Source organism: Podarcis vaucheri (assembly GCF_965113315.1).
Source record: "Podarcis vaucheri genome assembly, contig: SUPER_10_unloc_1, whole genome shotgun sequence".
In the NCBI taxonomy this organism is placed as follows: domain Eukaryota; kingdom Metazoa; phylum Chordata; class Lepidosauria; order Squamata; family Lacertidae; genus Podarcis; species Podarcis vaucheri.
In genome coordinates, this window is record NW_028118809.1 from 1930006 (window position 1) to 1956950 (window position 26945).

At 44.2% G+C, this 26945-nt stretch overlaps 2 protein-coding genes across 5 annotated transcripts in view; one reads left to right on the forward strand and one right to left on the reverse strand.

The window, feature by feature from the left end:
* Positions 1-49: 49 nt before the first annotated feature.
* Positions 50-19624, forward strand: LOC309542615 (angiopoietin-related protein 5-like). Of its 4 annotated transcripts, none has more exons than XM_082242484.1 (7): positions 50-272; positions 10743-10825; positions 12290-12314; positions 14217-14308; positions 15194-15326; positions 16082-16267; positions 18183-18582. In XM_082242484.1, exons 2-7 carry the CDS (start codon positions 10751-10753, stop codon positions 18476-18478), a joined length of 807 nt encoding a protein of 268 aa, XP_082098610.1. In that variant the 5' UTR covers positions 50-272; positions 10743-10750; the 3' UTR covers positions 18479-18582. The 4 variants fall into 4 exon arrangements, with proteins under 4 accessions (XP_082098610.1, XP_082098611.1, XP_082098609.1 ...); XM_082242485.1 differs by lacking the exon at positions 50-272 and adding an exon at positions 8051-8376; XM_082242483.1 differs by lacking the exon at positions 50-272 and adding an exon at positions 19465-19624 and having other exon boundaries at positions 9386-10825; positions 18183-18407.
* A 21-nt stretch (positions 19625-19645) lies between these two features.
* Positions 19646-26945, reverse strand: part of TUBGCP6 (tubulin gamma complex component 6) — a 33869-nt gene continuing 26569 nt past the window's right edge. The window contains exons 21-26 of the mRNA XM_082242445.1: positions 26442-26583; positions 25953-26147; positions 25608-25740; positions 23914-24127; positions 21597-21796; positions 19646-20103 (exon numbers count right to left, since the gene is read on the reverse strand). Of these exons, the coding sequence (XP_082098571.1) occupies positions 20012-20103; positions 21597-21796; positions 23914-24127; positions 25608-25740; positions 25953-26147; positions 26442-26583 (976 nt within the window). The 3' untranslated portion in view covers positions 19646-20011. The remainder of the gene's footprint in view (positions 20104-21596; positions 21797-23913; positions 24128-25607; positions 25741-25952; positions 26148-26441; positions 26584-26945) is intronic.

Below are 26945 nucleotides of genomic sequence, written 5' to 3' on the forward strand. Positions count from 1 at the left end.
TTGTACCGTGTTATTTTTAGACTAAGAAATCCGAGAAATGATTAAAATGTTCACTACTCACAGTCATGATATTTCTGAAAAATCCAATGCTGAAGTTTCTGGATCTTTGTTAATTACTTATTTACTGTATTTCACCCCACTTTTCAGAGGATTGTCTCCCAAAAAAGGCTTGTGTCGTTTTTTTTAGAGAGAGAAAGATAGGCACTGACAATCAGGCTCACAATGACATGCAGGAAAAGAGAGAAGATGGGAAGAGAGCATTTCTATAGGTGGTGAGTTATGAATGGGTGTTTATATGCAGTTGGGGTCAGGCTGATCTTCCCTTGTTGGCATTTTTGCCAGCATAGCAGTTGCCTCTTTTCTTTTCCCCAATGGAGGCCCTTTCCCCTTTGCTTCTGCAGTCCAGATGCAATGAAATACAATTGGACATCAGCATTAAAATATCAGTAATTGATACGGAAAGGAAGGGGGGGGCTCCTTTCCCCCTTCCTTCTAGGAACATCCGAGGCCCCGCTTATTCCTATGGCCCCGCTTTAGCCAATCACAGCCATGCATTCGTCCTGCAGAAGCTAGCTCAGGGAGCTCCTGCACGCCTCATTTCACCCCTGACAAGCTGCTGACGGCCCCCCACGGCGAGAACAGTGGATCCGAAACCAGGGACCTCCTGTTACAATGTATCCATTCTGTTTCTGCTTTTGCCCTATAGTACAGAAGGGGTTTGAAATCATTGAAATCTTTAGAAATTGATATAAAATCAACCGTAACTCCGATTTCTTCGCTCTCAGTGTCATTCAACTCAGTTCCCCGTGGACTCCATGATGCTATCCCTACTTCCATAATCCCCAAAGCGGCAGGTCACGTACGCAGGAACTTCTTAATTCGCCAAACCTTCCCTTTAGGCAATATTAGGTGGCAGACGATGCATATCTCTGACCCATTGTCTTGTCACCACCGGTACTCAATAAATGTGTATCTATGTATATTTGCCGCTCCACATATCCCCCCTCCCTCATCCGAAAATGCTAATTAATGTAATCCCACCTTTTCATAATGTATTCATGACGTGTAAAGTATATTCATGATGTAACTTGTGAAACCCAACCTTCCCATAATGTATTCGTGACGTTTCATGCACTGTATTCTGGGATATGGAGGGAAATTTCAAAAGTTCATGTCACCCCTTTCTCTGGGTTCAATCTCGCCTTGAACCTGTTGCGCAATAAACTTGGATCTTCTGCAGTTTGCTCCTGTGTCCGGCTGAGCTCATTTTCTTCCGCAGGGACCCACGGACTTAGTCCGATGAGCTGGGTGGCAGAGTAACCCCGCACCCAGATTTTAGCCGTAACAGTTGGCTGCCCAACGTGGGGCTTGCGGTTCTCCCGAGCTGCTGACTGGGGGCCCCGAAATCTTCAGCCGGCTCCGGGCCATTTTGCCTGGGAAGATCCTTTTGGACCCCCAGCCATCTTCTGGGCGGTAATCGAAAGCCCTAGGAGTTCAGCCGGGGAGCAAAGAGGGATCCAGCCGGCTTATTCATCGATCCCGGGATCATCATAGAAGACGCGTGAGTATAAGGAAAAAGGAAAATCCAGTGCACTGGTGGGAAGGGGGTGGAAGTCTCCTGGCAACTGAATTCTCTGCCCTCCTCTCTATCGCTCCTTCTTGCCTTTCTCTTGGTCCGGTTAGTGAGAGAGACCGTGGACCGCTGCTCAACCCGAAAGGGGGGTTCTGAGCTCTATCTCTTTTCCTTAAAATCTCCAGCCAGCCGCACCAATTGGGAGTCCGAAAGTAAGACGGTGAGACCCGGCTTGGAAAGACAGCCGACTTTCCGCAACGGGCATCCCAGTTGAAAGCAAGGGGTTGGAGCTCTCTTTCCGAACTTCCCGAGCGCCCTTACGGAGGGGGCAGGAAGGGGTCTGGCTTTCTATCCCAATCCCAGCCGCACTGGTCGGTGCCACGTAACCGTGCGTGAGCCCGCTTCCAAAAGCAAGGGGGATTTTCAGTTCGAAATTCTATCCAGGGACCACCTGATCTGGCACTGCATGGCGCGGGCGTCCAGTAGGGCCCCTTTTCCTGAGATGTGACGATAGGTAGGAGGTTGCCAGGAGGGATAGCCCATGAGGAATTGGGCAGGACCGGCAGAGTGGAAAGAGACCCCAGGTTATAGGAAATAAGGAAATAAGGAAATAGGAAATGGAACGCAAGGAACCGGATAGCTAGAGCTCTCTAAAACCCACTAAGGAAGTTGCCAGGCAACTAGAAGCCCCTTCTCCTCTTTACTATACGTCCCTGTACTAAGCGTACCAAACCCCTAGACATACCAATCCTAATCAACCCCTCTTTTTTCCCCTTCTCTATCCCAGACACCCCCCCCCCAAAAAAAAGGAAAAAGCAAAAAAGCAACAACAGCAACGCATGCATCTATAAAGGGGTACCCAGTCAACCAAGCGTTGTGAGCCCTACCAGTCTGATTACCTGGTGGTGTGTTTGAAGAGGCAAGGAGGCTCATAAAACCATGTGGGACCTTCCTACTAATTTCACTTAATGAAGCCAAAGGTAGTGGCCCATCTCCTTGCAATAACCAACTAAAGGATGAGAATATATATGTTTACATGTTGTCTGTTATGTGTGTTGTCTGTTAATACATATATGAGAATATGTATGTTTACATGTTGTCCGTTATGTGTGTTGTCTGTTCCTTCTGTCTCTGGCAGACTGCCTTTCTTAAGTGTGCATAGTTTAAACTGCAAGCTTGCTTCAAAATTTAAATCTAAGGAAGTCATGCTGGATCTTAGCAGTCCTAAATAAGAGAAAATGAGAATGAAGTGTGCAAATGTTTACCCCACCTCTTGCTTTGCCCCAACTTTTGAGATTGCGAGTCTACAGTCTTATTTTGGAAGGTGCTGATAACCTAATGTTTCTGCTGCAAAAGCCTAGTTGAGCCAACTGCTCTCAAGCTAAAATGCAGTGTATGTATTTCATTAAGCATATGCCTATGAAAGTATGGTGTTCCTTCTAAGAAAATATCTGAGTCCAGTTTTAACTTTGATTTGGTTGGACAGAAGAGTTATTGTAAGGCTCCTGATATCAGTCTCTATAAGACTTCCTGGCCTCTTTTCTTAGAAAATGCCCCCCCCCCCTTGTTTCATTCTGTCTCTTTCAGGGGTTTTTTTCCCCCTCCTTCTCCTTCTTATTCTGTGCCAGGTAAATTTACTCCTGAGTAAGCTTCCTTTAAAGGAAACTGCAAGGGGGGGGGCATAGATTAGGCTTACTATTGCTCTGCAAGTTCAACAAAATTGTCAAATCTATGGCTGTTGTAAATATTTGTGAGTGGTTATATCAATTGAATTAACTTTGCTTTATAAACGATCCTATCCCTATCTTAGGAAAAATGTTAACTTCAATCTTCCTTTAAAGATAATTTCTATAGGTATGTGTGTGTTTCTAGTAGTACAAATCTTGCTATGAACCCTGTATTTTAGGGTTGGACTAGATGACCCCAGGTCCCTTTCAACTTTCCCAATTTGTGGCTGATGAGTTGAAATTCAGCCCAGGTTGGCTCTTTGTTTTTTAAAAGGTGTGATGAGAGGTGAAAGCCATGATGTTTGAAGCAGAACTGGTGATATCAAGCATTTAAGTGATTACAGTGTTTATCATTTTGTCTATTATTTACAAAAATCAGACTTAAAAGTCTACTCAAAGTTTAAGCACATACAAATGGATAATCAAGTAGAATTAGCCTTGACCAATCCATTTGTCTGCAAATGGTAAGGCCGAAATGACTGAGAATGTTTAAAAAAAAAAAAAAATTCCTATGAATTCTAACTCTCTGGCCATTTTTTACTCATAAATAAGAGAGCGGTTGATTGTTCCGTGAATGGCCAGAGGGATATTAGCCCTTTCCTGTACATAAAGGAAGCAGTCCCGTTTGCTTGGGCCGAAATCGCTAGCTTTGGTAAATACTTAAATTGCTGAGTTTCTCTTTTTTGTTTAAAATCAAACCCTGTTTTCAAAATCTACTCCATACCCTTCCCTTCCCTTATTCAAATGTTAATTTAGCCAAAGGATGCAACATTTTCAATAGTACAAAAGGTTTGCTGAGACATGAACTCTGCACATGCACAGAGGCTAGATCAGCTAAAGAAGAGAGAGAGAGAGGACGGGGGGGGGACTGTAAGGAGGGAGAGGAGGTTTCTTCCAAATGTAAAAGAAAAGTCAGAACCATTGAGGGAAATCACCCTTAATCTGTCTTTGCTCCAGGGGCTACTTAAGACAAAAGGCTACAAAAAAAAAAAAAAACTAGCCCATCAAAAGTCAAGAGCTTTCCAGGTTCCAAATCTTAACATGCAAAATTCTTTTCACAGGTAAATATCAAAGCATTCCCCCCTGATTGGGAATTTTAGGAACAGCATTTCCTGACAGGCTTCTCACATGAAATAATTTTCCCTTTTAACAGGATATGTGAACCCCGATAACAAAGTGTTTGTCCCTTTTCCTCCCACAGCAACTTTCTTTCTGTTCTGTGAAACAAGTCTGAATCCCTGCTGTATTAGTGACCTCTATCTCTTTGTGCCTTTGACATTTTTTTAAGTTACAAATAATCTGTTTTCATTTATTTAATCAGTTTCTCCATGATGTCTATGAAGTTAATCGAAGCACAACCAAACATTGTTTGTGGAATGGTACTTGTTTACCTTTGGCCTGAGCATTTCTTACTAATTCTGTCATTTTGGCTAGTGCAAGGTACCTGCACAACTTTAAATTGCCATTCATTTTATTGGTATTAACTCATTTCCCAGTATTCCGCTATTAACATTACAGCTGATGTCACATCAAGAAACACTTTTATTTTCATTTGGGATGTTAGAATGCCAAAACAGATTACTTCAGGTTACTTATTAATTGTGTGTCTTAGCATTTATTTATTTTTGGTTCCTCATAGCTCATTTTTGTGTGTTTGTGTTTTACTTTGGGGGACATGTTCATCACTTGTTGAAAGTCAGTCTCATGAAGTTCTTTTATTGAATAGCACATGGTGAATTTTAAGTTTTCCTCATTGTTTTTCCATTTTTTTTCAGTCCAGTAGTAATATGTGTGGTTTTGATAATATCTTTGTACTATTTAATAATAGTTATTTTCTGAATCTGATGTCTTTGTGTCAAGTCCATTTTCATCTAACTGGTAATCTAATTTTTTGCTTTCTTTTTTATTTTTTAACCTTTGTATTTTTTACAGTTCTCTTTCTATACATGTGGAGTAATTTTTTATTTTATAATATGAAAAGAACAACAACAACAAAAATTAAGTGAAGGAAAGCAAACAAACTTAGCAGATAATAACAGTAATTATATGGAAATGTGATAATGAATAAAATGTTTAATCCACTAAGATTTTATTATTTGCAACTTCCAACAGAAACCGAAGGACATCCTTTTCGCCTTTTGCCCCCTCCCTTTTCTAACTGTCTTTAAGCCCCAAAACCCTGCCCCTTACAGGATATCACTTCTACAGATGTGCAAGGATGAAAAGCAGCAACAACCCCTCATGGCTAAGGGGAGGAGTTGAATTGCAAGGACATTTTCTCACTTTTGAACCTTAAGACTGTGCTCCAGGATTCAAAAGATACATGCATAAAAGATCACAATTGTGTCAAGATATGTAACTGATATTTAATTAGTTTGTTTTGTATTATGTGTTATTATGTAAGAATGTTGAAATGTGTCTGACAGTGTGATTTCCACAAAGGGGGGCAATTTTTGTGTGTAATTGTTTTTATGTTTAATGTCTTATTGCTTACACACCAATGGAGAATTCTCATGCATTTTATACTTTCTAATAGCTCACACTATTGTGTAGTCCAATGTTTAGATCAACTTATAACCACATTTAATTGTTCCACCTGGCACCCTGCCAACTTTCCATATCCATTTTAAAATGTGTTAAACCTCGTTTTGCCAAGGACAAGCTTCTGGATCCATAAAACACCAGGTACATGAAGGTGCATATGCTTTGGTTTAGCAGGAATGATCCCTTATAGAGTTAAATTGACTTATTTGGACAACTGCCCTTGTTAAGAATGGTTTTCTTTTAACAGATTGGTTTGAAGAGTTGAGAACCATGGGGCAAGATAAATTCAAATTGGACTCAGTTTGAATTGGGCACGTGTATCCAGGCTGCAATTAGCCTTTTGGTCCTTTAAGTGCAAGTGAGCAACCCCCATGCGTGCAAAACCACAGCCTATAATGGAATCCCATAGCTAAAGGCCAAGGCGAAGAAATCTCCCTCACGAGATGCCCAAACCTGTGCCAGCTATGGTGAATGCCAGGCAACATGGTTAAATGAAAGCCCCGAGGGGATTCAACAGACAGGATGTGTTGCTGTAGCACTATGTCAGTGTGAGACCACAGAAGAGCTAGCTTGACACCTGAGAAATACACAAAAATGGCGAAGGACAAAACACCAACTGCATTTTTCAGTCAATTAGACCTTCCTGCTAGGTGTAAAGCATAAAACACTATTGAGAATGCCACAAGTAATTTAGCAACAAAATACAAGAGGTGTTCTTTATATAATACCCTATATGCAGCTACCTGCACTGCTATACTTGCAAATGACCGTAAGAGGCATGGCTTGCAAGTCCCTTTCAGGTTTGCATAAAGCCACACATCCCATTCACCGAGATTTAGGGTGCGGAGAAAAGATTTGCAAGTTCTTACAGAACTTTAATGCAAATCTATCTCCGAATGGGGGACTGATACGGAAAGGAAGGGGGGGGCTCCTTTCCCCCTTCCTTCTAGGAACATCCGAGGCCCCGCTTATTCCTATGGCCCCGCTTTAGCCAATCACAGCCATGCATTCGTCCTGCAGAAGCTAGCTCAGGGAGCTCCTGCACGCCTCATTTCACCCCTGACAAGCTGCTGACGGCCCCCCACGGCGAGAACAGTGGATCCGAAACCAGGGACCTCCTGTTACAATGTATCCATTCTGTTTCTGCTTTTGCCCTATAGTACAGAAGGGGTTTGAAATCATTGAAATCTTTAGAAATTGATATAAAATCAACCGTAACTCCGATTTCTTCGCTCTCAGTGTCATTCAACTCAGTTCCCCGTGGACTCCATGATGCTATCCCTACTTCCATAATCCCCAAAGCGGCAGGTCACGTACGCAGGAACTTCTTAATTCGCCAAACCTTCCCTTTAGGCAATATTAGGTGGCAGACGATGCATATCTCTGACCCATTGTCTTGCCACCACCGGTACTCAATAAATGTGTATCTATGTAAATTTGCCGCTCTGCATATCCCTCCTCCCTCATCCGAAAATGCTAATTAATGTAATCCCACCTTTTCATAATGTATTCATGACGTGTAAAGTATATTCATGATGTAACTTGTGAAACCCAACCTTCCCATAATGTATTCGTGACGTTTCATGCACTGTATTCTGGGATATGGAGGGAAATTTCAAAAGTTCATGTCACCCCTTTCTCTGGGTTCAATCTCGCCTTGAACCTGTTGCGCAATAAACTTGGATCTTCTGCAGTTTGCTCCTGTGTCCGGCTGAGCTCATTTTCTTCCGCAGGGACCCACGGACTTAGTCCGATGAGCTGGGTGGCAGAGTAACCCCGCACCCAGATTTTAGCCGTAACAGTAATTATTTACACATTTGTACCTTTGCCTTGCAACAAATGGTCCCGCCCCATTATTCATTAATAATAATAATAATAATAATAATAATAATAATAATAATAATTTTTTATTTATACCCCGCCCTCCCCAGCCAAGGCCGGGCTCAGAGCGGCTTACAAGCAATAATAAAAACAAGATGAGTGAATTACAACTTAAAAACAAAAATAAAATACAACATTAAAATAATGGAACATTAAAATATTAAAATGAAGCCTCATTGCAGGAGAAGGAAAAGAAAAAAGAAAAAGGGGGGCGGAGGGAATCAAATTGGCTCCAATCCAAAGGCCAGGCGGAACAACTCTGTCTTACAGGCCCTGCGGAAAGAAATCAGATCCTGCAGGGCCCTGGTCTCATGAGACAATAAAGAGACATTGATCAGAAATGGCACATAAGTAGAATCTTAGTATTTTCCAATTAGCCATATTTCCTTTCGTTCTAGCCATATATTGCCATAAATACATTGTATGTGAAGAACAGTCATTGCATTTTGGGTCTCCTTTGCACACATCTGTACCATATCTGGGAGCTGCTTGTCTCAGAAAGAGATCTGTTGTCATCTACTGGGGAAAATAACAACAGAGATTTGTGGAACTACCTGGGAGACTGTTTGGATCCAGATTTAGGCATTTAGTAGACCCATTGAAATCAATGGGATTGAAGTTAGTTGTAACTATTCGGCTCTATTAATTCCAGTACATTTACTCTAAGCTTGACTAAGTTTGGGTCCAAGTTTAATGATTTACTTAAGGCATTTGTTTTTGTGCAGATATGTTGCTAGGCTAAACTGGCAGGTCTATACAGATGCTTTGGGAGAGAGATAGAGGTTGTAAACAATGAGATTAGCGGAAACCAGAAAAAGTACAGCCTGTGACAATTACCTTAAATGTAATTGTCACAGTCTGTACTTTTTGTGTTTACCTATAACCTCACTTTTTGTGTTTGCCTATAACCTCACTATAACCTCAATTCCGTCTCCGCTCCTCCCCCTACTGCCCACCCCAGCCAATTTACCTGCTAATTTAGGATAATGCATCTGCTAAAGTGGGCTCTGGTCCACAAAAGCTTATGCCATAATGCATTTGTTAGTCTTTAAGTTGCCGTTAGACATTCTGTTGGGTTTGTAGCAGCAAAGTAACACAGCCTCCCCCTTCTGGAAATCCTACTGGAAAGGTGATCAAGTGTGCTTGGGTGTGGACCTGAGACAAAGGTTTCACTAACAAGGTTGTGTGTGTGTTTTTGGGGGGTGGGGGGATTGCTCAAAAATCTTGTTCTGCTAATTTGAATCTGGAGGGATTTTATGCATAGTGGAGAGTATTTGCTGTCTGTCGTTTTTCCTGTTTAATAGCCATTCTTAGTCTTAGCATTGGGGAGAAGGAACTTCATTGCACCATCCTGTACATACCTACTCTGAAGTAAGTCCCATTGTGTTCAGTCTAGTTTACTTCCAGGTAAGTGGGAAGTGGATTACATGTTTGCAGAGAAATACATAGGCTCTGGTCTCTTATTTCCTCCTCTCCCCATTTAGTTCTTGACGCAGTGTAACTTGCATTGTCTGTGCCAAATCAGTGACCAGACAGGCATACACAGACACTCATTTATCACACCAGCAAATTTATAACTGTAAAATGTTATAAGAGCAGTCATGACTGTTATTTGCCTCTGTTGTTGCTGGATGACCTGTTGTTGCTGGATGAGGTATGATCCTAGATGTGATAGTTGCAGCATCCCTCTGATTCTTTTTATAAACATGTAATTCTGGTAATTAATGGAGATGTCCTGCCCCTCAGTATTCACTTGCCGTTAATGTCCCCTAGTGACTCTCCTTCTGTTTCCTTGACAGAAATCTTCCTTGTGGATATAGTATTGTGAATCTGGGGTTTTTACCATAGGGCTAATTTAAATGTGATGGGAGAGTTTGTGAGCAGCATGTGCCACATTTAAAATGTACCGCCAGCCCCTGGACTGCCCTTCATGCTCACTGCTGAATTCACCTGAGTTGGAAGGATTGTAAGAGAGCTCCCTGTTCTATCTGAGCTTTGCTTGAGTAGCAAGGTCTCTGGCTTGCTCCTTAACCCCACTTCCAGGTTGATCCTCTGCCTCTGACTTCAGTCTAAGCTTGATCCTTGACTCTTGCCATCTAGTTTCCCCTACAATTATGACTCCTCCTTGGTCCTGACTGGCTTGCTGGCCTCATGGCTCCTGGTTCCTAGCTGCTGGCTCGCCTTAGACCCCCCTGGCACTGTTGTTGTTTAGTCGTTTAGTCGTGTCCGACTCTTCGTGACCCCATGGACCAGAGCACGCCAGGCACTCCTGTCTTCCACTACCTCCCGCAGTTTGGTCAAACTCATGCTGGTAGCTTCGAGAACACTGTCCAACCATCTCATCCTCTGTCGTCCCCTTCTCCTTGTGCCTTCCATCTTTCAGGGTCATTTCCAGGGATTCTTCTCTTCTCATGAGGTGGCCAAAATATTGGAGTCTCAGCTTAAGGATCTGTCCTTCCAGCGAGCACTCAGGGCTGATTTCCTTCAGAATAGAGGTCTGATCTTCTTGCAGTCCATGGGACTCTCAAGAGTCTCCTCCAGCACCATAATTCAAAAGCAATTCTTCGGCAGTCAGCCTTCTTTATGGTCCAGCTCTCACTGGACCAGCCTGGACTCTCACTGGACCAGCTCTCCATCCTGGCACTAGGAAGGCGAAATTAGAGCTCCCCCCAATGTTGTCCCCGTCCCCCAGATTAAAACTCTGTATGTTTGCCATAAGGAGCAAGACATTCAGGTACCCGTATTTTGATAAGCAAGTTTCCTCCAACAACTGTCAACCCTGTTCTTAGGGAACTGCCATAGTAAATTAACCAAAAGCTACCACAGAGATATCAGCATTTTCAAAAGGGGCCCATGGCTTGGCTTTTGAAAAACAAGGGGCCTGCAGGACTTAGCTAACTGGGAACCACAAGTATGTGCTGTAGTGATTCTATGGTTTCTAAAATATAAGCTGAACTTTGCTATGGAAAGCAATAGCTATACTGTATTATTATTATTATTATTATTATTTATTTCAGTTACGAGAATGAACCTGTGTTTCCAGATCAAGAGCATTGCGGGGTTTTTATTAATTCTGGATTTTCAGCAAGCCGGGACAAAGGTAGTAAACAAATACATTGTCACTTTTCTTGAAGCCCAAGGGCAGGGAATTTTTTGTCCATTTGAGGGTCACATTGTTGTGGGGGACCTTCTGGGACTGGAGCCAGATGCAAAAGCAGGTAGAGCCAGTGGCGTAGCTTGGGGGGTGCAAGGGGGGCCGGCCGCACCGGGCGCAACATCTGGGGGGGCGCGCTCGCTGCCTCCGGAGTCGCCGAAGAGCCTCGGGCGCAGGCTGTAGCAGAGCCCCATGTCTCGCGGAACCGACGAGCTGTGCGCGCGTCCAGGCTGAAGGCGTCCGGCAGGCAGTGGCTCTCAGCCCCGCGCGTCAGGGCCACGGAGGACGCGCCAGGCAGCCCCTCCTCACAGCCCCACCTCTGCCGCTGCTGCTGCAGCTGCTGGGCCATGTTGCATTTTCCTCGCCTCTCTGCCCCCCTCCTCCTCCGGGCAAGCAGCGTCGTTTGGGCGGCAGCGCCAGCGGCAACTCGCCTCAGATCAACTGACGCGGCAGGTTAGGGGTTAAGGGGGGCGCAAATTACTTGCCTTGCCCCGGGTTAGGGGGCGCAAATTACTTGCCTTGCCCCGGGTGCTGACAACTCACGCTAAGCCGCTGGGTAGAGCAAAGGACATGGCTCTTAGCCAGGTAAGCAGGAGGCCTTACCATGGTTCAGGGACACATTCCAGCAAGGTGGAGGCACTTGAGGGTGTGGAACAGGCCTGGGGAAGGGGGTGGTCTGGGAAGAGGGGATGTGTCTTAGGGAGGGTGAGATAGAGTGGGATAGAGAGGCCTGGAGGACCACAGCTGATCCCCGATCCAGAGATTCCCCACCCCAGGTTGAAGCAGAAAAACCAAATATTGACACTTTACTTCTTTGACTGGGCCTCCCTTTTACTGTCTGGCTGTGGTGCCTCTGGCAGTATGGAAACGGCAGAGAATGGATCAGAGGAAATGTGGCAGAAGGAGTTTATTCTGAATGCCAGTCTTCGATAAAGAAGACTGCCTCACAAGTTACCTAACTGGAGTGGAAATAACTTCTTTTCATCTGGAAATACCCCTTTAAAAACTCAGTTTGCCGGCTGTCCTCCAGGTGAAACTGCTAGAGCAACAATCCCTAGCCTGATCCCCTCCAGCTGTTGAACTACAGCTTCCTGGCCATTGGCTGTGCTGTCACCTGGAGGGCCACAGATTGGGGAAGGCTAGAGAGAGAGAGAGGAGAGCAGCCCTGTGGCAAAAAGGTGCGAGGGAGTTGCAGATTTCCACCTTTTTGCAAAATGAAAGACAGCACTGGTGTAAGGTCTGCTTATCTCAAATATAAACTTTTGTACAGCAGTCGGGGGGGTTGGGGGGGAGATGTTTTTGCATGAAGACACAGGAATGGTTTTTAACTTTGTACATAAGTAAAATTAGAAAATTTCATTTTTACAACAGTAGTGTTTCCAGCGGTCTAATATAATTTGATCTCTGCAGGCACAACCACGGCGGGCAGTTCAAGGTAGGTTTTTGTTGTTGTTCATATTTTAATGATCATTAACCTTATTTTCATACAATGTGGGGGCACATCCCTGTTTGATAAAGTGTGTGACTGGGGCCTTGATTCACAATAGCTAATAATAATAATTTATTATTTATACCCCGCCCATCTGGCTGAGTTTCCACAGCCACTTTGGGCGGCCCCCAATCGAGTGTTAAAAACAATACAGCATTAAATATCAAAAACTTCCCTAAACAGGGCTGCCTTCAGATGTCTTATAAAAGAAACTGAATGGAGAGTCATATAATTGTTTGTAGAGTTGGGAAGGGACCCCAGGGGTCATCTAGCCTAACCCCTGCAGTGCAGAGCCTCTTTATTTCCTGTAACCAGTTTTAAGAGGAAGCTAAGTGGTGAAAACACAGGAGACTTTGGTTATTGCGAAAAACAGGGCAAGTTGTGACATAGTGGGGGGCGGGATTGTTTGTTTTTTAATTAAGTGTTATATAGTGTTTTGGTGGTTTTGATGGCCTTTGCAAGCATTGGTGGCTAGAGGTCTTATTCCTTGATGTACACTTCAGTCAGAAAAGCGGCTGATAGCAGAGGTAATAAGGAAGGGAAAATAGCTGGAGAATTACTTCTTATTCTTCTCTGCATGTACTGCTGTAGATGAGTCCCATTTCATTAACAGCACTTAATGGAAGCTATTCCTATGTGCTGCATCACTCTGAAATTAAGGGCCACTGTTTGATCCTTCAAGGACCAGAGAGGAAATTCACACAGGCTGTGTCAGGGTGTAAGACAAAATATGGCCAATTCACAAAATTCCTGGCTCAGGTTTTTGCTTAAGTATCATTGGCCTTAAGAAAACAAGGTGGATCATTTGGGCCTGTGATCTTATCTGAGCTAGATACAGTGACAGCTGAAAAACTAGGAGCAAGAGGAGGCTACGAAACTGGTCTCTCAAACTTTAAACCTTATTTGGGTGTTCATTGGGAAACCCATGGAGGAAGAATTGGGCCCACACATGCTATCTCAGCCTCCAGTGCCTCCATCTTTGCTAGCTTCATCCCCAAACTTTGCATCTTTAACAGGAAGGTCTGGCAGGAGATTCTGCACACATTGGCTGAATATATTTCTAACTGAGAAACCTGCACTATTGGGGAAGAGTCTTTGGAAGTTCAGTTGAATGCATGAATTTCCATGTTTCTGAAACAAATCATGCTTGGCTCGTAATAACCCATATGCATACCAGAATAGGTACTTATATAATTGGATGCAATTAGTAATTTTTGTCGTTGGCTTCACCCCACTTCCCTCAAGCATAGCTAGGGATGGGGAAGAATTTATCTTCAGTTCACATATAAAGGTGAACCACAATTTCTAAAACAACAGAGGAACTGAAACACATCCAGCCTTTGAAAATTGCACTCTATGAATTTTGCAGTGCCTAGTAATTTGTGCAAAAATGCATACGCTAAGGTTCAGTGTGCATAAAAGCATGTATTAGCAAAATAGCATGCAATTATAGGTTATATTTGGGGGAAATGGATTGACTAAAATGTATGTATTAGGCAAAACAGCATATCAGTGTACATACTGGGAGAAATTAACACTTAAACGCTGGTGCATTTTCATAAGGATTTTTAAAAAAGAAATTTTGTTAGTTGATATAGAAATGTAGAGAACTGAACTCAAGATGGGAAGAAACCCAGAGAAACTGAAACTGACAGATTTACACATCCCTAAGCCCAGCCACCCACTTCTCTTGACTCTCATCAGGTACCACTGAGCTTTGCCCTTATTCCATCAGGTTCCGCCTTATTACCAACCGGCTTCTGCCCTTAATTCCAGGGCTCCATTTCGCTGTTCACTCATTCTGAGCCACAGGAGTCTCATCAACCTTGCTCATTCTTTCCATTACAGGACCTGATTGCACAGCAATATTTGCTGCCAATGCATCTCTCCCCAGCGGCGCTTACATGATCAAACCAAAGCATTTTCATAAGTCTTTTGAGGTAAGGTATGGTTCTACAATTACATTCTGAGCCGCAGGTTCCATTTATGATGAAGTGTTATTGAGAGCACCTGTTTTTATAAACGCCTTGTCTTCTGAACACTTGCATGATCTGGAGGTCTGGACCTGTATACTGATGGCACACAGCTCTACCTCTTACTTCCATAATCTGATCCCAGAGAGGCATTGGAAACTTGAACTAATGTCTGGAACTGGTATTGGCAGGGGGGAAGGAGAACTTAATTCAGTCAATTGAGAGAACTGGCAGGTGATGTACAACCTGTCTCCAAACTTCCTCTGAAAGGTCAAGGGTGCAGCTTAGGTGCACATCTGGAACCACCATTGTCCTTGAATATTCAAGTTGTGTTTGTGGCCATATTTTATAAGTTTCATCTGGTTTGCCAGGTCTGGCCATTCCTGGTGAAGGCAATTCTGACTCGTACCCTAATTGCATCCAAGTTGGTTACAATGTTCTTTCCATAGGGGTGTCTTTAAAGACACTTTGGAAACTCCACTTGGTTCAAAATACAGTCATAAGATTGTTGGTTAGTGCAGCATGGCTGAATCATATTACACCGACCCAACACCAGGTTCACTGGTTACCTATTGGTTTTTGGCTTCAGATTCTGGCTGATACTAACCTGAAAAGTCCTAAACAGCCTCAGGTTACCTTAAGGCCTGCCTTTCTGCATACAGGTGAGCCCTAGACTCCTGTTGTCTCTGGTCAGACTTTGCAGGAGTTTTGATGGGCGAGTGCCAGGATGGTGGTGCCGCAGCTCACGCACTCCTAAGGAAAGCCATCTGGCTCCCTTTGCCCACTTTTGATAGTCAATTGTGTTTAGGATCCTATAATTCAGATCAGATACCTACCAACGTAAATTTCTAGGTATTCTGTGAAAAGAGATACGATGGTGGATGGACTATTATCCAGCGACGCAACGGACAAGGGGTGTATGGTGGACCTGAGAACTTTCGGAGGTGGATGTCTGAATACGAAAAAGGATTTGGCCATGTTGATTGTAAGTAAATTATTCCCCTCAACTAAAATCTTTTGATCTGTGGACTTACCTTTAGACGTCACAATATGTGCACAAATGGATCTTATTGATTGACTTCAACAACCAACCTACATGTGCAGCATTTCTCAAAGGTCTCAGGCAGAGGTCTTTTGCCCCGTCCCATTTTGCCACCTGCTTATTTTCAAGAGGTGGCAAGGATTGAACCTGGGACCTTCCACATTCAAAAGCCTCTGCTATGATCCTTTCCCATGTACGCAGAAGTAGAAAATAAATGTAAAGGTACCCCTGACCGTTAGGTCCAGTCACGGACGACTCTGGGGTTGTAGCACTCATCTCGCTTTACAGGCTGAGCGAGCTGGCATTTATCCGCAGACAGTTTTTCCGGTCATGCGGCCAGCATGACTAAGCCACTTCTGGCAAACCAGAGCAGCACACAGAAATGCCATTTACCTTCCTACCAGAGCGGTACCTATTTATCTACTTGCACTTTGATGTGCTTTCGAACTGCTAGGTTGGCAGGAGCTGGGACTGAACAACGGGAGCTCACCCCGTTGCAGGGATTTGAACTGCTGACCTTCCAATAGAAAAGCACTAGGCTCTGTGGTTTAGACCACAGTGCCACCCGCATCCCTAAGTAGAAAGTAGGAAGCTAGAAACTGTTGTGGCTCTCAAAACTGCAGGCGTTTATTTCCTTGCATTCAAGATGATGTACAGTTGGCGATGGCTACATGAAAATGCAATTTTATATTTTCCAGTTGAACATTGGCTAGGGCTTTTCTACATTCATGCTCTGACCCACCAGAGAGACAAAAAATGTGAGCTCCGAGTGGACATGAGAAACTGTGAAGGGAAGAAAGGCTATGCTGTATACAAGACCTTCGAAATTGGCAACGAAGATGAAAAATACCGCCTTTCTTTGGGAAAATACAGAGGGAATGTGGGTAAGAGATTCAGTGATGATGTGTGCAACGACTCCCATGTTTACCAGTTTAGCATCTCTCAAAATCGGGTCCAGAACCAAGTAAGCTGAAAAACATTATTGGTGGGTTGCACCCCTGGAATCAAATTCTGATTTTCCTGAAGCAGCTACTCAGGCAGGATTAACCTTCCAGAGCCATTGTAGCCACTTAAGAGTCACACTGGCCTGGCAGCAGTGCATTCATGGTTTTAAATAAATACAGCTGCCTTTAGATAGGTGTGTAGTGGCTGGATATACCGTATTTTTCGCCCTATAGGACGCACCGGCCCATAGGACGCACCTAGATTTTTTGGGGGGAAATAAAGGGAAAAAATTTACCCCCCCCCGGTGCGGGGCTCGGGAAGCTCGGGCTTTGGCCACTTTGGCATCGCTCTGGGAGCTTGCGGGGCTGGAGGAGGGGAAAGCGGAGCTTCCCCCTCCCCCAGCCCCCAGAACGGGACCCAGAGCCATGTGGAAGCTGCGTGCAGCTTTGGCATCGCTCTGGGAGCTTGCGGGGCTGGAGGAAGGGAAAGCCCTCCGCCAGCCTTCTAGCCAAGTCAGGGGACAGCGGGAAAGGCGCGCTGCACCTCCCGCTGTCCCCCGAGTTTGCGGGGCTGGCGACGGGGCTCTCCAGGCTTCAGCGAAAGCCTGCATTGCCCCATAGGACGCACACACATTTCCCCTTCATTTTTGGAGGGGAAAAAGTGCATCCTATAGGGCGAAAAATACGGTAAGCATAATTTTAGCAATACGTCAAAAGAAGTATCAGTGCATTTTGCAATTGAAAATAATTTTAATACAAAGGGGAAATGTACATGTAACTCATATATGGTCCTTACACAACTGCACTTTCAAAATCGATTTTGATCTAGGGGGTGCCTCTTCTAATGGGAGAGGTAATTTTTGCTGATTCCCCCTCCCCCTAGAAAAACAGCTTACATGATCTGGGGAACCCCCCTCCCCAGGACACAGTGGAAAATGGAGAGGGTCTGCAGGGTAAAAAGGGATATCCCTCTGAAAATCATATTCTGGATCAAAATACTTCAATGAGTCCAATGGCCCCAGTTGGGTTCTATCTGTTCGAAGTTTTTACACTTGGTAAAAATAAGAATTATACGATTATTTTAAAGGGGGGAGAACAAAGAGTGGGTATACAGTATCGTAAAGGTGACTGTTCCAGTTGCTTCCATTTAGATGCTGCACAGGTTCTGGCAGTTGATAAGGGACACCTTACTACTTCTACGCCTTCAGTTCATGTACGGGAAGCTTTTTGCCCTTTAAATGTTGTTTCCCTACATCTCTCATCAACCTTAAATAACCATGCTTGCTCAGCCTAATGAGCCTTGTAGTTCAATAACTTCTGAAGGACTGAAGGCTCCCCACACTTGCTTCAGCCCATACTCTTCTTGTTGTTTTTCTTCAGATAACCAAACAATACAAATTTAGGCCTGCGTTGAAGCAAATACTTGGTAATTTGATTCACACTATATTTTGCAAGGGCATTTTAGTTACCATGAGGCAGTTTCAGAGCCAAATGGAGAATGCCAGCTGCTGCAGACTGACACCTCCTAATCACAGCGTGGTTAAGATTGTAAAAAGGTGTGTTAAATCACCAAGGAGTTCAATACAATTTGTAAAAGCTTCAAGAACAGCCTGCTGTTCTTTTAAAAACGTGTGTATTTGTTTTGGTGTGTTGTCATGTTGACATCCCCAGGGTTATGGCAGTTAGAATTATTTGATTTTACCAAAAATATAAAAGCAGAAGTACTGTGGACAACGCTTGAAGTAAAACAAATTATACCAGTAAGCCAATAAGAATTTGCCTCTCTTTGCCCCAAATGCCCTGATGCAGGCAATTAATGAGACTTAAATTTAGTTTTTTCTTCTTCTTGGTTTAGGAGATGCATTCAGAGGGCTTGAACCCTCTGAGAATCAAGATGGCAATTTCTTCAGTGCGGTTGATAGTGACAATGATGACTGTGGCCCGTGTTTTGTGGGCGATGAGGCATTTGACAGCTGCGCTGGCGAGCTCTACGGTTCTGGGTGGTGGTTCAGTAACTGCGGCATGGCGGATCTCAACGGGATGTGGCATCCCAAAGACAGCTGTAGAGGTTGGGTATCTGGTGTGTACTGGAAAACATGGAGTAATATTGATTCACTGCTATTCAGTGAACTCAAGATAAAATGTACTTAGCTGTAACAATGTCAGACTCTCCAGCCTGAGATGGCTTGCGAGTTCGTTTCCCTTTCTGCAGCAATTTTAGTACTAAACCATCCCTGTGTTACTATGAATGTCAACCGCTTAGTAGCAAATCACTGTGTATGCAACATATAATCAAGTAGCAAGTCTGACTGATCTAAGAAATGAAGTTTCTGCAATTGATTGTTGAAGTCTTTCTAGTTTTTCAGTAGACGTAGTCCCCCCTTCCCCTTCCTTTTTGCCAAAACCATTTCAGTAATAAGGAATGTATATTTTAGTGTAGTCATAATCCTAGATATACTTCTACTGTCCCCTGTAGAACAAATTAGCTAGGAACACACCCGTATTTCCATCAAACCCCAATGCAAAGAGAGAAGTAAAATTAAAGACTTTGCTTAGTAACAGGCAAGACAGTAGAGATGTGTCACCTGTGCCTTAGCAGTGCAACAGCTCCCCACCAGTTAATTTCTCTCTTTGATTATTCTCCAAATAGTTGCACCAAATTTCAAAGTTTATGGAATTTCCCCTCCTGGCAAAAACCAGCCGTTTACTGTGCTGCTCGGATGAACATCTCGCTCCCCCACCATTTTCTTCCTGGGCAAAATAATTGCACACAAGAACCAAGCTAGTTTTTTGTGTGTTTTGTAAGTGGGCAGGGGTGTTTATTACTGTTGCTTGATATCTGCTCAGCTTTGTATGCTTTGCCCAGCTGAATGGAGGCCGCAAAATCCTTACCCTACTGTCCTAGAGAGAATAAAAGTGTGCTGTTACCAAAGCTAGAATTTAGAATTTGGGTTTTACAACTAAATGGGCTGGAGGAATTTAGGAGACAATGTCATTAACTCTGATTGCTGTTGTCAATGCAATGATTAGTGCATTCCATTAAACCATGAATTGGTTTATGCAATGCAATTTATATCACATTCCTTTGTTGCTTTATTTCCTTCAATTTTCAGAATATGCCATTTGCTTTTTTTCAGATTTCATAAGGTCGTTAAGCTTTGTACACCAATAAACCGTTTGATTCATTCCAGTTATACCCTTGAGTCTGTGGGCATCACTAGCTGTGCTTTACTTCCTGTTCCACTGGGTTGCTGCTCTTCTTCTCCAGCTGCTTTCTGAGCATGATGTTAGTAATACACACTGCTGACGACCAAGTGGTAGGTTTCTGCTTTGCTTTTTATTTCTTACACCTTTACATGAGAAGATTTCACAATGCTACTAGGAAAAATATACACATTAACAAATTTACACTAATGCACATATTGCTGTATCGGCACTTGGCAGCATGCTTTGCAGCACAGAGGAGAATAAAAACTTCTACCATGCTAAGCAGGGTGGAATGACGTTATCTTCCTAGTTATGATGATATTTTCCATGGATCCTGTTCTATCCTTCAATTGTCTTTGATAAACATGCTTTTCATTACAGAAGCATCTTGACACTGGCAGCTTTCAGTGTGCCAGTTAATGAAAACACGTAGCTGAGTCTTTTCTATCACTGGTTTGCAATGTATTTTAAGAAAGCTCAGTTGTCTTTGTAGTAGTTATTAAAGTTGATTCGCAACAGGAAATCTTCCAGGTGAGGCTGGTACCCCCTGTTTACAAGCTTAGTTACTACTGTAAGAAGAGAAAATAAAACACTTGTTTAATATGGCAAGAGATATACAGATCGGTCAGCCTCAAATCTCTGTCGCTCTGATATTCCTCTCTTAACAGTGTGCACAAGCTCAATGAGGTACGCAAGCGGCTACCCTCTTTTCTTTGTCCTAGCAGAGGTTTCATTTCAGTTGAGCCTATTCGTTTTTACAGGTTCCAACCAAGAACACTTTAGGCATCTGCTCTCTCTTTTATCGTAAATATTATTTCGCTTGCCCACGCTAACAAACTCGATTAAGCACAGCATTCTACAGATTTCGCTTACAACTGCTGCAAGGTCTGTTGAGCAAACATACATAGGACTGAAAGCAGAACGCCAAGTGGAAGGACTACAGCAGAGCACATCCTCTACATGCCAACAGGCCAAGGTTCAATCTCTAGCATCCAGGAAGCTAGGGATGTTAAAGTGCTGTGTCTGCAATTCTGGAGAGTACTGCCAGCCAGAGGAGACAAATAACTGGGCAAGACGGACAAGTAGCCTGACCCCAATGTAAGGTAACCTATGTTATCTTCTATAGGTGCTGCTCTTCCTGTCGAAGATCAAGCAAGCTTTACACAATGGCCTGGTTCAGACATGACATTGATCCTGCTGGCCAGAGCTGACAGGAACTGCAGTCAAACAACATCTGAAGCATATTGGGTTGGGGAGGGCTGGTTTAAAATAGGAAAACAGTCACGACTAGGACCAGGCGTGAAATATCACCAGTTAACCATCACAATATAGTGATGTATCACGATGTCTGAAATAACACCGGAAAAGGCTGAGAAAGTGGCTGGGCTGTGGAGGGAGAAGCGACCAGGAGAAAGGGAAGGAAGCTGCCCACTTGCTTGGGCAAAGGCGCTCCAGCCCACTCCCCACCTCCCTCTGCAGCCCAGCCCCAGCAGAGGAAACATGAGTTGTTGTTCCTTTTGCACGTTTGTCTTTGCCAGTGCAAGTGCCTCTCTCCTCCTGGGCCCACCCTGCTTGCTTGGGCAAAGGCAAACATGCAGGCAGGTAATTTAAGCTGGCAAGACATTGCAGCTCGCCAGCCGCCAGCACAGCGCAGGAATGTGCTGTGCTGGTGGTGGCCAGGGAGCCGCAATGTATTGCCAGCTCAGAAAGTGTGAAACCAGTATTTTGATCTGAACTTCAGACTGGTTTCAGATGATGAACTGAAACATCACCCGGCTCATGTCCTGTTGCCCCATCCCTAGACCTTGAAAACTCAGAAAAGCAGAAGAAAGCTTTTCCTGAGTGTCTGCACTAAGCAAACTTGCCAAGAAACACTAAGACTTCCCAGCTGTCCTGTGCAGAGGATGTTTTTATTTCCAAACTGAGAAAATTGTGCCCCTCTGCCAGAAGTTGCTAGACTACAACTTCCATCATCCCTTACCATCGGCCATGCTATCAGAGGCTGATGGGGAGTTTGGGGACAGCCCCCAGGTTCCCATCCTTGCAACAACAGAAGTCTTACCGTTGAATAAGAAATGGGAGTAGTACTTGAATGTGTTATAAGACTGCTGCATTAAGCCAAAGTTGGGATGAACAGCCATTTGTTTGCTGGTATCGAAACTCCACGACTGAGAAATTAACTGGCTACGGAACTTCAAAATGAGGCTGAAGATGCTGTGAATAATGTTCATTACAGGGGCTGCCTTTTCAGTCAACAATCCTCTGTCAAAAGAAAAGAGATGGTTTTGATATTAAGTTAGCAAGCAGCAATACTTTTCATCTGCAGCAATGTTTAGGAGCATCTTAAAGAACATGCCTGCTGAGGTTTGATCGCAGATGCAATTTTTGAATCGTTCCGGATAGGAAAGACAACGTGCCAGTTATATAGTGAATTTGTGTCCTTTGTATCTTCTTACCTTTCAGTACTAGGATATAGTTATCCTAAATAACATTTTGATGGACTAGATGCAGCCAGGTACTATATAGCATTTACTAAGGCAGTGTTTCCCAACCTTTTTTGGGCAAAGGCACACTTGTTTCATGAAAAAAATCTCGAGGCACACCACCATGCCAGATGGGGAAAGGTCACTTTTTACTTATGTAAAAAATAAAATAAAAAAAATAGTAACAGCATAGAAGGTAATGGTTAGGCTAGCATCCCTCTTCCAAATATGCTAGGTTTTTATTTGCAGGGACTGTTCTACATGGGAAAGCATTCAGCACTGTCATTCTCCCATCTGCCATCTGAATTGGTACTATTCTGGGTCAACTTACTCTGCTGCATGTGTAGATGAAAATGGCACCAAGTGTGGGGGAGGGGGCAGAACAGGTTTCAGATACAGGATATTAAGCATACACGTACTTCAGATTGAACTGGTTGCTTGCTTTGCAAGTTTTCATTTCCCAAATGACTGCCTTGGCAAGCGCAAATACCTACCAGGCTCAACGCCGGTCTCGCGCTGCCGCTTCCCGCGCTCTCAAGGACCCGGGAGGAGGAAGGCGTGAAGGGAATCCCGAAGGCGCGAAAACCTCGCGCATGCGCAGGCCTTCCGCCTGTGACAGCCCAGTAGGCCGAGCGGCGATGGGATGTGGGAGGGAGCTCGCTCGCCGCCCCGTGTGTGCCTATGTGGGGCACGTTACAGCCCCGTGACGTCAGCGCCACGCAGGCAGACGGCGAGAGCCCCGTGCTGGGCGGCCTCTCCTCGCCACCGCCGCCCCGCCTCTCGCCGCCCGACTCGCCCGCCTCCCTCCCACGGCACACCAGGCAACGTCTCGCGGCACACTAGTGTGCCGCGGAACACCGGTTGGGAAACACTGTACTAAGGCTTAGCTTGTTTCAGATTGCTACTGTAAGTCAGAGATGCATTTGCCCAGGGGGTGGGCCTGGCCTATATATCGCCTACGACCGGTATTAGGGGCAGATCGCGATGACAGCTTCACTCAGTAGTATATCGCTGGTGAAACTGCCGCCTCCTGAGTCCCTCTGCTACCAGCGCCCAGTGCATTGAGGGGAAAACAAGCAGCAGCTGGGTGCTGGGACTCATGAGTGATGGATGTTTCCCCAGCGATATACTGTTGAGTGAAACCGCCATTGCAGTCTGCCCTGATACTGCTGCAGAGGGAGAAACAAGCTGTGATACAGCTTGTTCTTCCCTCTGTTTCAACAAGCCCCCCGTCACTCTGGCTCACAGTTAGCGCCCAGCCCTGTTAGTGGGGGGGGGTGTCATTCCACCCACAGCAAACGCACAAAGACATACACATACACCCTCCATAAATGATCCATGCAGACCAGCTGGCGTGGAATCTTATCACCCTCTCCTCAAACTATCAGTCGATAATTGGGGAGGGACAATATGCATCCACGCCAAGGGGCTGGGCTTAGAGGTTTAGGCCTTTCTGCTCTCTTTTGCGCTATAATTTCCCTGCTTTGGCCCCCTGAGGACAGGCACCGCTTCCAGAGACATTTCTGTCTCCATCTTCCTGCTCCTTCCCACTTCACTTTTCCCTTCCTCAGCCCATAAGCTGGGTGAGGGGAGAGGCATTGTGCAGTCTGCAAGAGAAATGGTCTGGTTCTCTTTCTCAGATGTTGTAAATCTGTTGAAAGCAAAGTGCAACTCTCCTTAGGCATTGCAAATATGTGCACTTGGACGAGGAGCTAAGTGGTGAGGCCTGCTAGTTCCTCCCGCTTTCCACATCACAATGGCAGCAGAACTGGTGGCAGAAGCCCACGTAAAGAAAAGACACGTCCACCCAACTTTCTAGTTACATGAGAATTGTCCATCTCTACACACAGACAAGGGGAGGCAAATGTGCAACGCTTTGTTAAGAAATATTCTTACCGGAAGATGGCTTTGTTGAGGTAGTCAGCATGCGTTCTGTAGATTTCCTCCAAGTTCCCTACAGAAGACAGTTTATTTCCAAATTCACACCACGTCACGTGCAGGATTTGGTTGGCAATGTAGCCTTGAATAACTTTCACAAAGTGCTGCATTTCGTGCTTATAAAGCTGGAGCTGTCGAAACTGAACTGAGTTGGATGCATGCTTCACCAGAGCTGAAAAACCAAAACGACAAGGATGGCTCACAGCGCCGGAAAAGGGACCGCCACTCTTGGCCCCCATGCCAAAGCAGAAGCAGCCAAGGTGCAAAGCGGGCACAGTCAGTTATTACTAACAAATTTTGTGAAGAGCCACAAAAATGTTGGGATCACAGTAGCAGGTGGCCTATGGGGCAGTCAGTAAAAAACCAATGTTTAAAGTTGTTACTTTTTCGGAGGGGGGGAATCTAAACTGTTCTTAAAATAGAAAAATCTCTGAGGCGTCTTGCAAGGGCACAAAACACTTAGCATGGCATCACAATAGGTGACCCACAGGAGCTGTCAGATTTTTTAGCATGGGGGTCATAGTATGTAGCCCACAGATTCACCATCCTGGTTTAATACGACTAGGACAGAGGTTTTCAATCATTTCTGAGTCCACGGCTCCCTTGACCAACTACATTCTTCCTGTGGCAACCCTGTGGGGCTCAGGAGCCCAGTTACGTCACCCCTTGCCTGCAGAGCCGGCTGCCTCTCACCCTTTTTTGAACACCCTCCCTTGTGGAGTGTTCCCTCTGTCTCCTCGCCACTCGGGAGTCCTCTGGGCAGCTGCAGCCCCAGGTTTCTGAGTCCCTCCTCCCCCACCACCACAAAGGGGCCTGGGAAGGACCCCCTGGCCAGCCCCAGAGGTAATATATGCCTGGCGAGCTCGTAGCCAGGGCCACTGCAACAAACAGCTGTGGAAACCTTTGGGAGGCAGAGATGTGAGGAGGGACAGAAGCCAGTGTTGCCCGCAGCACCCCTGACTATCATTCAAGGCACCCCAGGGTGCCACAGCACACTGGTTGAAAACCACTGTACTAGGAGACCAGATTAGAAATCAAATAGATCTTACTTGAAAAAGGCTTTCATAAACTCACCCTCAATCAATATATCCATTTGTCTTTTTGTGCTTGGTTACGTTTTTCCTCTACTTTTTCAAATATGGTATAGGGCAATACCTACAATGTACTAGGTGAAGCAGGAGTTATTTTTTCTTGCTATTGCATTAATAGCTCACAGAACAAACTGGAATACCACCCTTGAAAGACATTTTGCCTTTCTTTTATTCCATTTGGATGAGAATCCAAAACCCCTTCTGTTGTGTCAAAGCAAACCGCTTTCACCTTCAGTTATATGGGTTTGCGGTTGAATAATCAAACTCGCATGGAATATACTGTATTTACTCAAGTCTAAGGCACCATCAAATCTAATGTGCACCTCAATTTTCAGAGTCTTGAAACCAAATAAAGTATTTGCTGGCGAATGTGAATGTGCCATCGAATCTAATGCACACCTCAATTTTCACAACGTAATTGGGCCAAAAAAGGTAATCATTAGATTCGAGTAAATACGGTAGAAATAGGAAACACAGTGACTTTTGATTTTACTCACTTATCTGAATCTTCTGAACAGGTTAGCTTTCAGGCTAAATAAAAGCAGTCAGATTTTATCTTACCAGTTCGCTTTAAGTGGAACCAGACATCCTTAAGAGTCCACACCATATGCTTCAATTGCAGCAGGAAAGAGAAAATCTTGTTGTATTTATTCATGCAGTTCTCAGTAATGACAATGTTCATAGGCCAGTCAACCTATAAAAAAACAAAAAAACCTATTATGACTGCATGTCTCCCAAGGCATCAGAATATTCCGCTGCCTGTTTAAGATGAGGATTACGTCACAGTTAGCAGAACAGAATGCATTTCTAAGTAGCATCAGAGAACAAGCAGGATCGATTAACTGCAATGCATATAGGGGAATCTTAAAATCTGGCTCACTTCTCAACTCTTGTGTGCCTTCTCACCTTATAGCGTAGTTCTAAGCAGTTTAGGGCATCGGGCGCATTGGGCTTGAACATCTCTGGAAGGTACTTCAGTGCAAATGAGAGATTGGAAGCCAAGTGGGTGTCCCCATGGAGACTATATTGCAGAGCCTTATTTAAAATGGAATTGAGGACTAGTGGGTTCAAAAGTTCGCCAGGTGTCTGTCCTGATCCAAGCTGAAATTTGAAAACACATTAGATACTGAGAATTTGTTTGTCAGAATAAGCTTTCCAAAGTAGATAATGGGATTTTTTTAAAATGTTCATACAAACACTGTTCAAGCCAGAAAGTCCCTTCTATTTAAAACGTCCAAGAGAGGTTGTTCAGGTTGTGATCATTGAAACTACTGCCAAATGCTACACAATCCCTATATTTAGTAGCATATACGCATATAATATGATTTCCCCACATGCCGGCAACTAGATATATAGTCAAGAATCAGGTATTTAAGGAAAAGCCTATGCAAATACCTTTTCAAAAAGTAGATCGCTGAGTGACTGAGCAAACTCTCCATCTTCCATCAACAAAAAATGCCTTAGTGCTCCAAAATGCTTCTCAATATTTAGTTCCACAAAATAGTAGTCGACAATGGCTTTGTTCACAAGTGAAACACTAGGAGCAAATGAAAACACACCAGTTACTTTTTTAAAAAAGCAAATAAAAAGGTAAAACTGCATTTTAGCTTCATGGATAGGGTAAATTAAAAATGGCCAACATTTTGATCCTCTACCCACAATCAAATTATAGGCTCCCTCCAAGTAATCTACTTCTATTGGGCCGGTACCTTTTGGCAGTCACTTGCAAAAAACACAGGATGCAGCAAGGATGTCAAGAAAACACCCTTTGAAAGAAATCCCAGTTGCCCATTGCCACCTCTGTTCATTACACTTGCGTGTAATTCTTTCTGCACTGTTCAAAATCTGTAACAGCTGCTATGTTCTAACTAGAAGCTTTACGGTTTCTCATTCTAGAGC

Coding starts and splice junctions, on each gene's coding strand:
- LOC309542615 (XM_082242482.1), top strand. CDS start 10,688: ATGGAAAGCAATAGCTATACTGTATTATTATTATTATTATTATTATTT. Junction 15,327..16,081: donor AGGATTTGGCCATGTTGATT/GTAAGTAAATTA, acceptor TATATTTTCCAG/TTGAACATTGGCTAGGGCTT. Junction 16,268..18,182: donor AAAATACAGAGGGAATGTGG/GTAAGAGATTCA, acceptor TTCTTGGTTTAG/GAGATGCATTCAGAGGGCTT.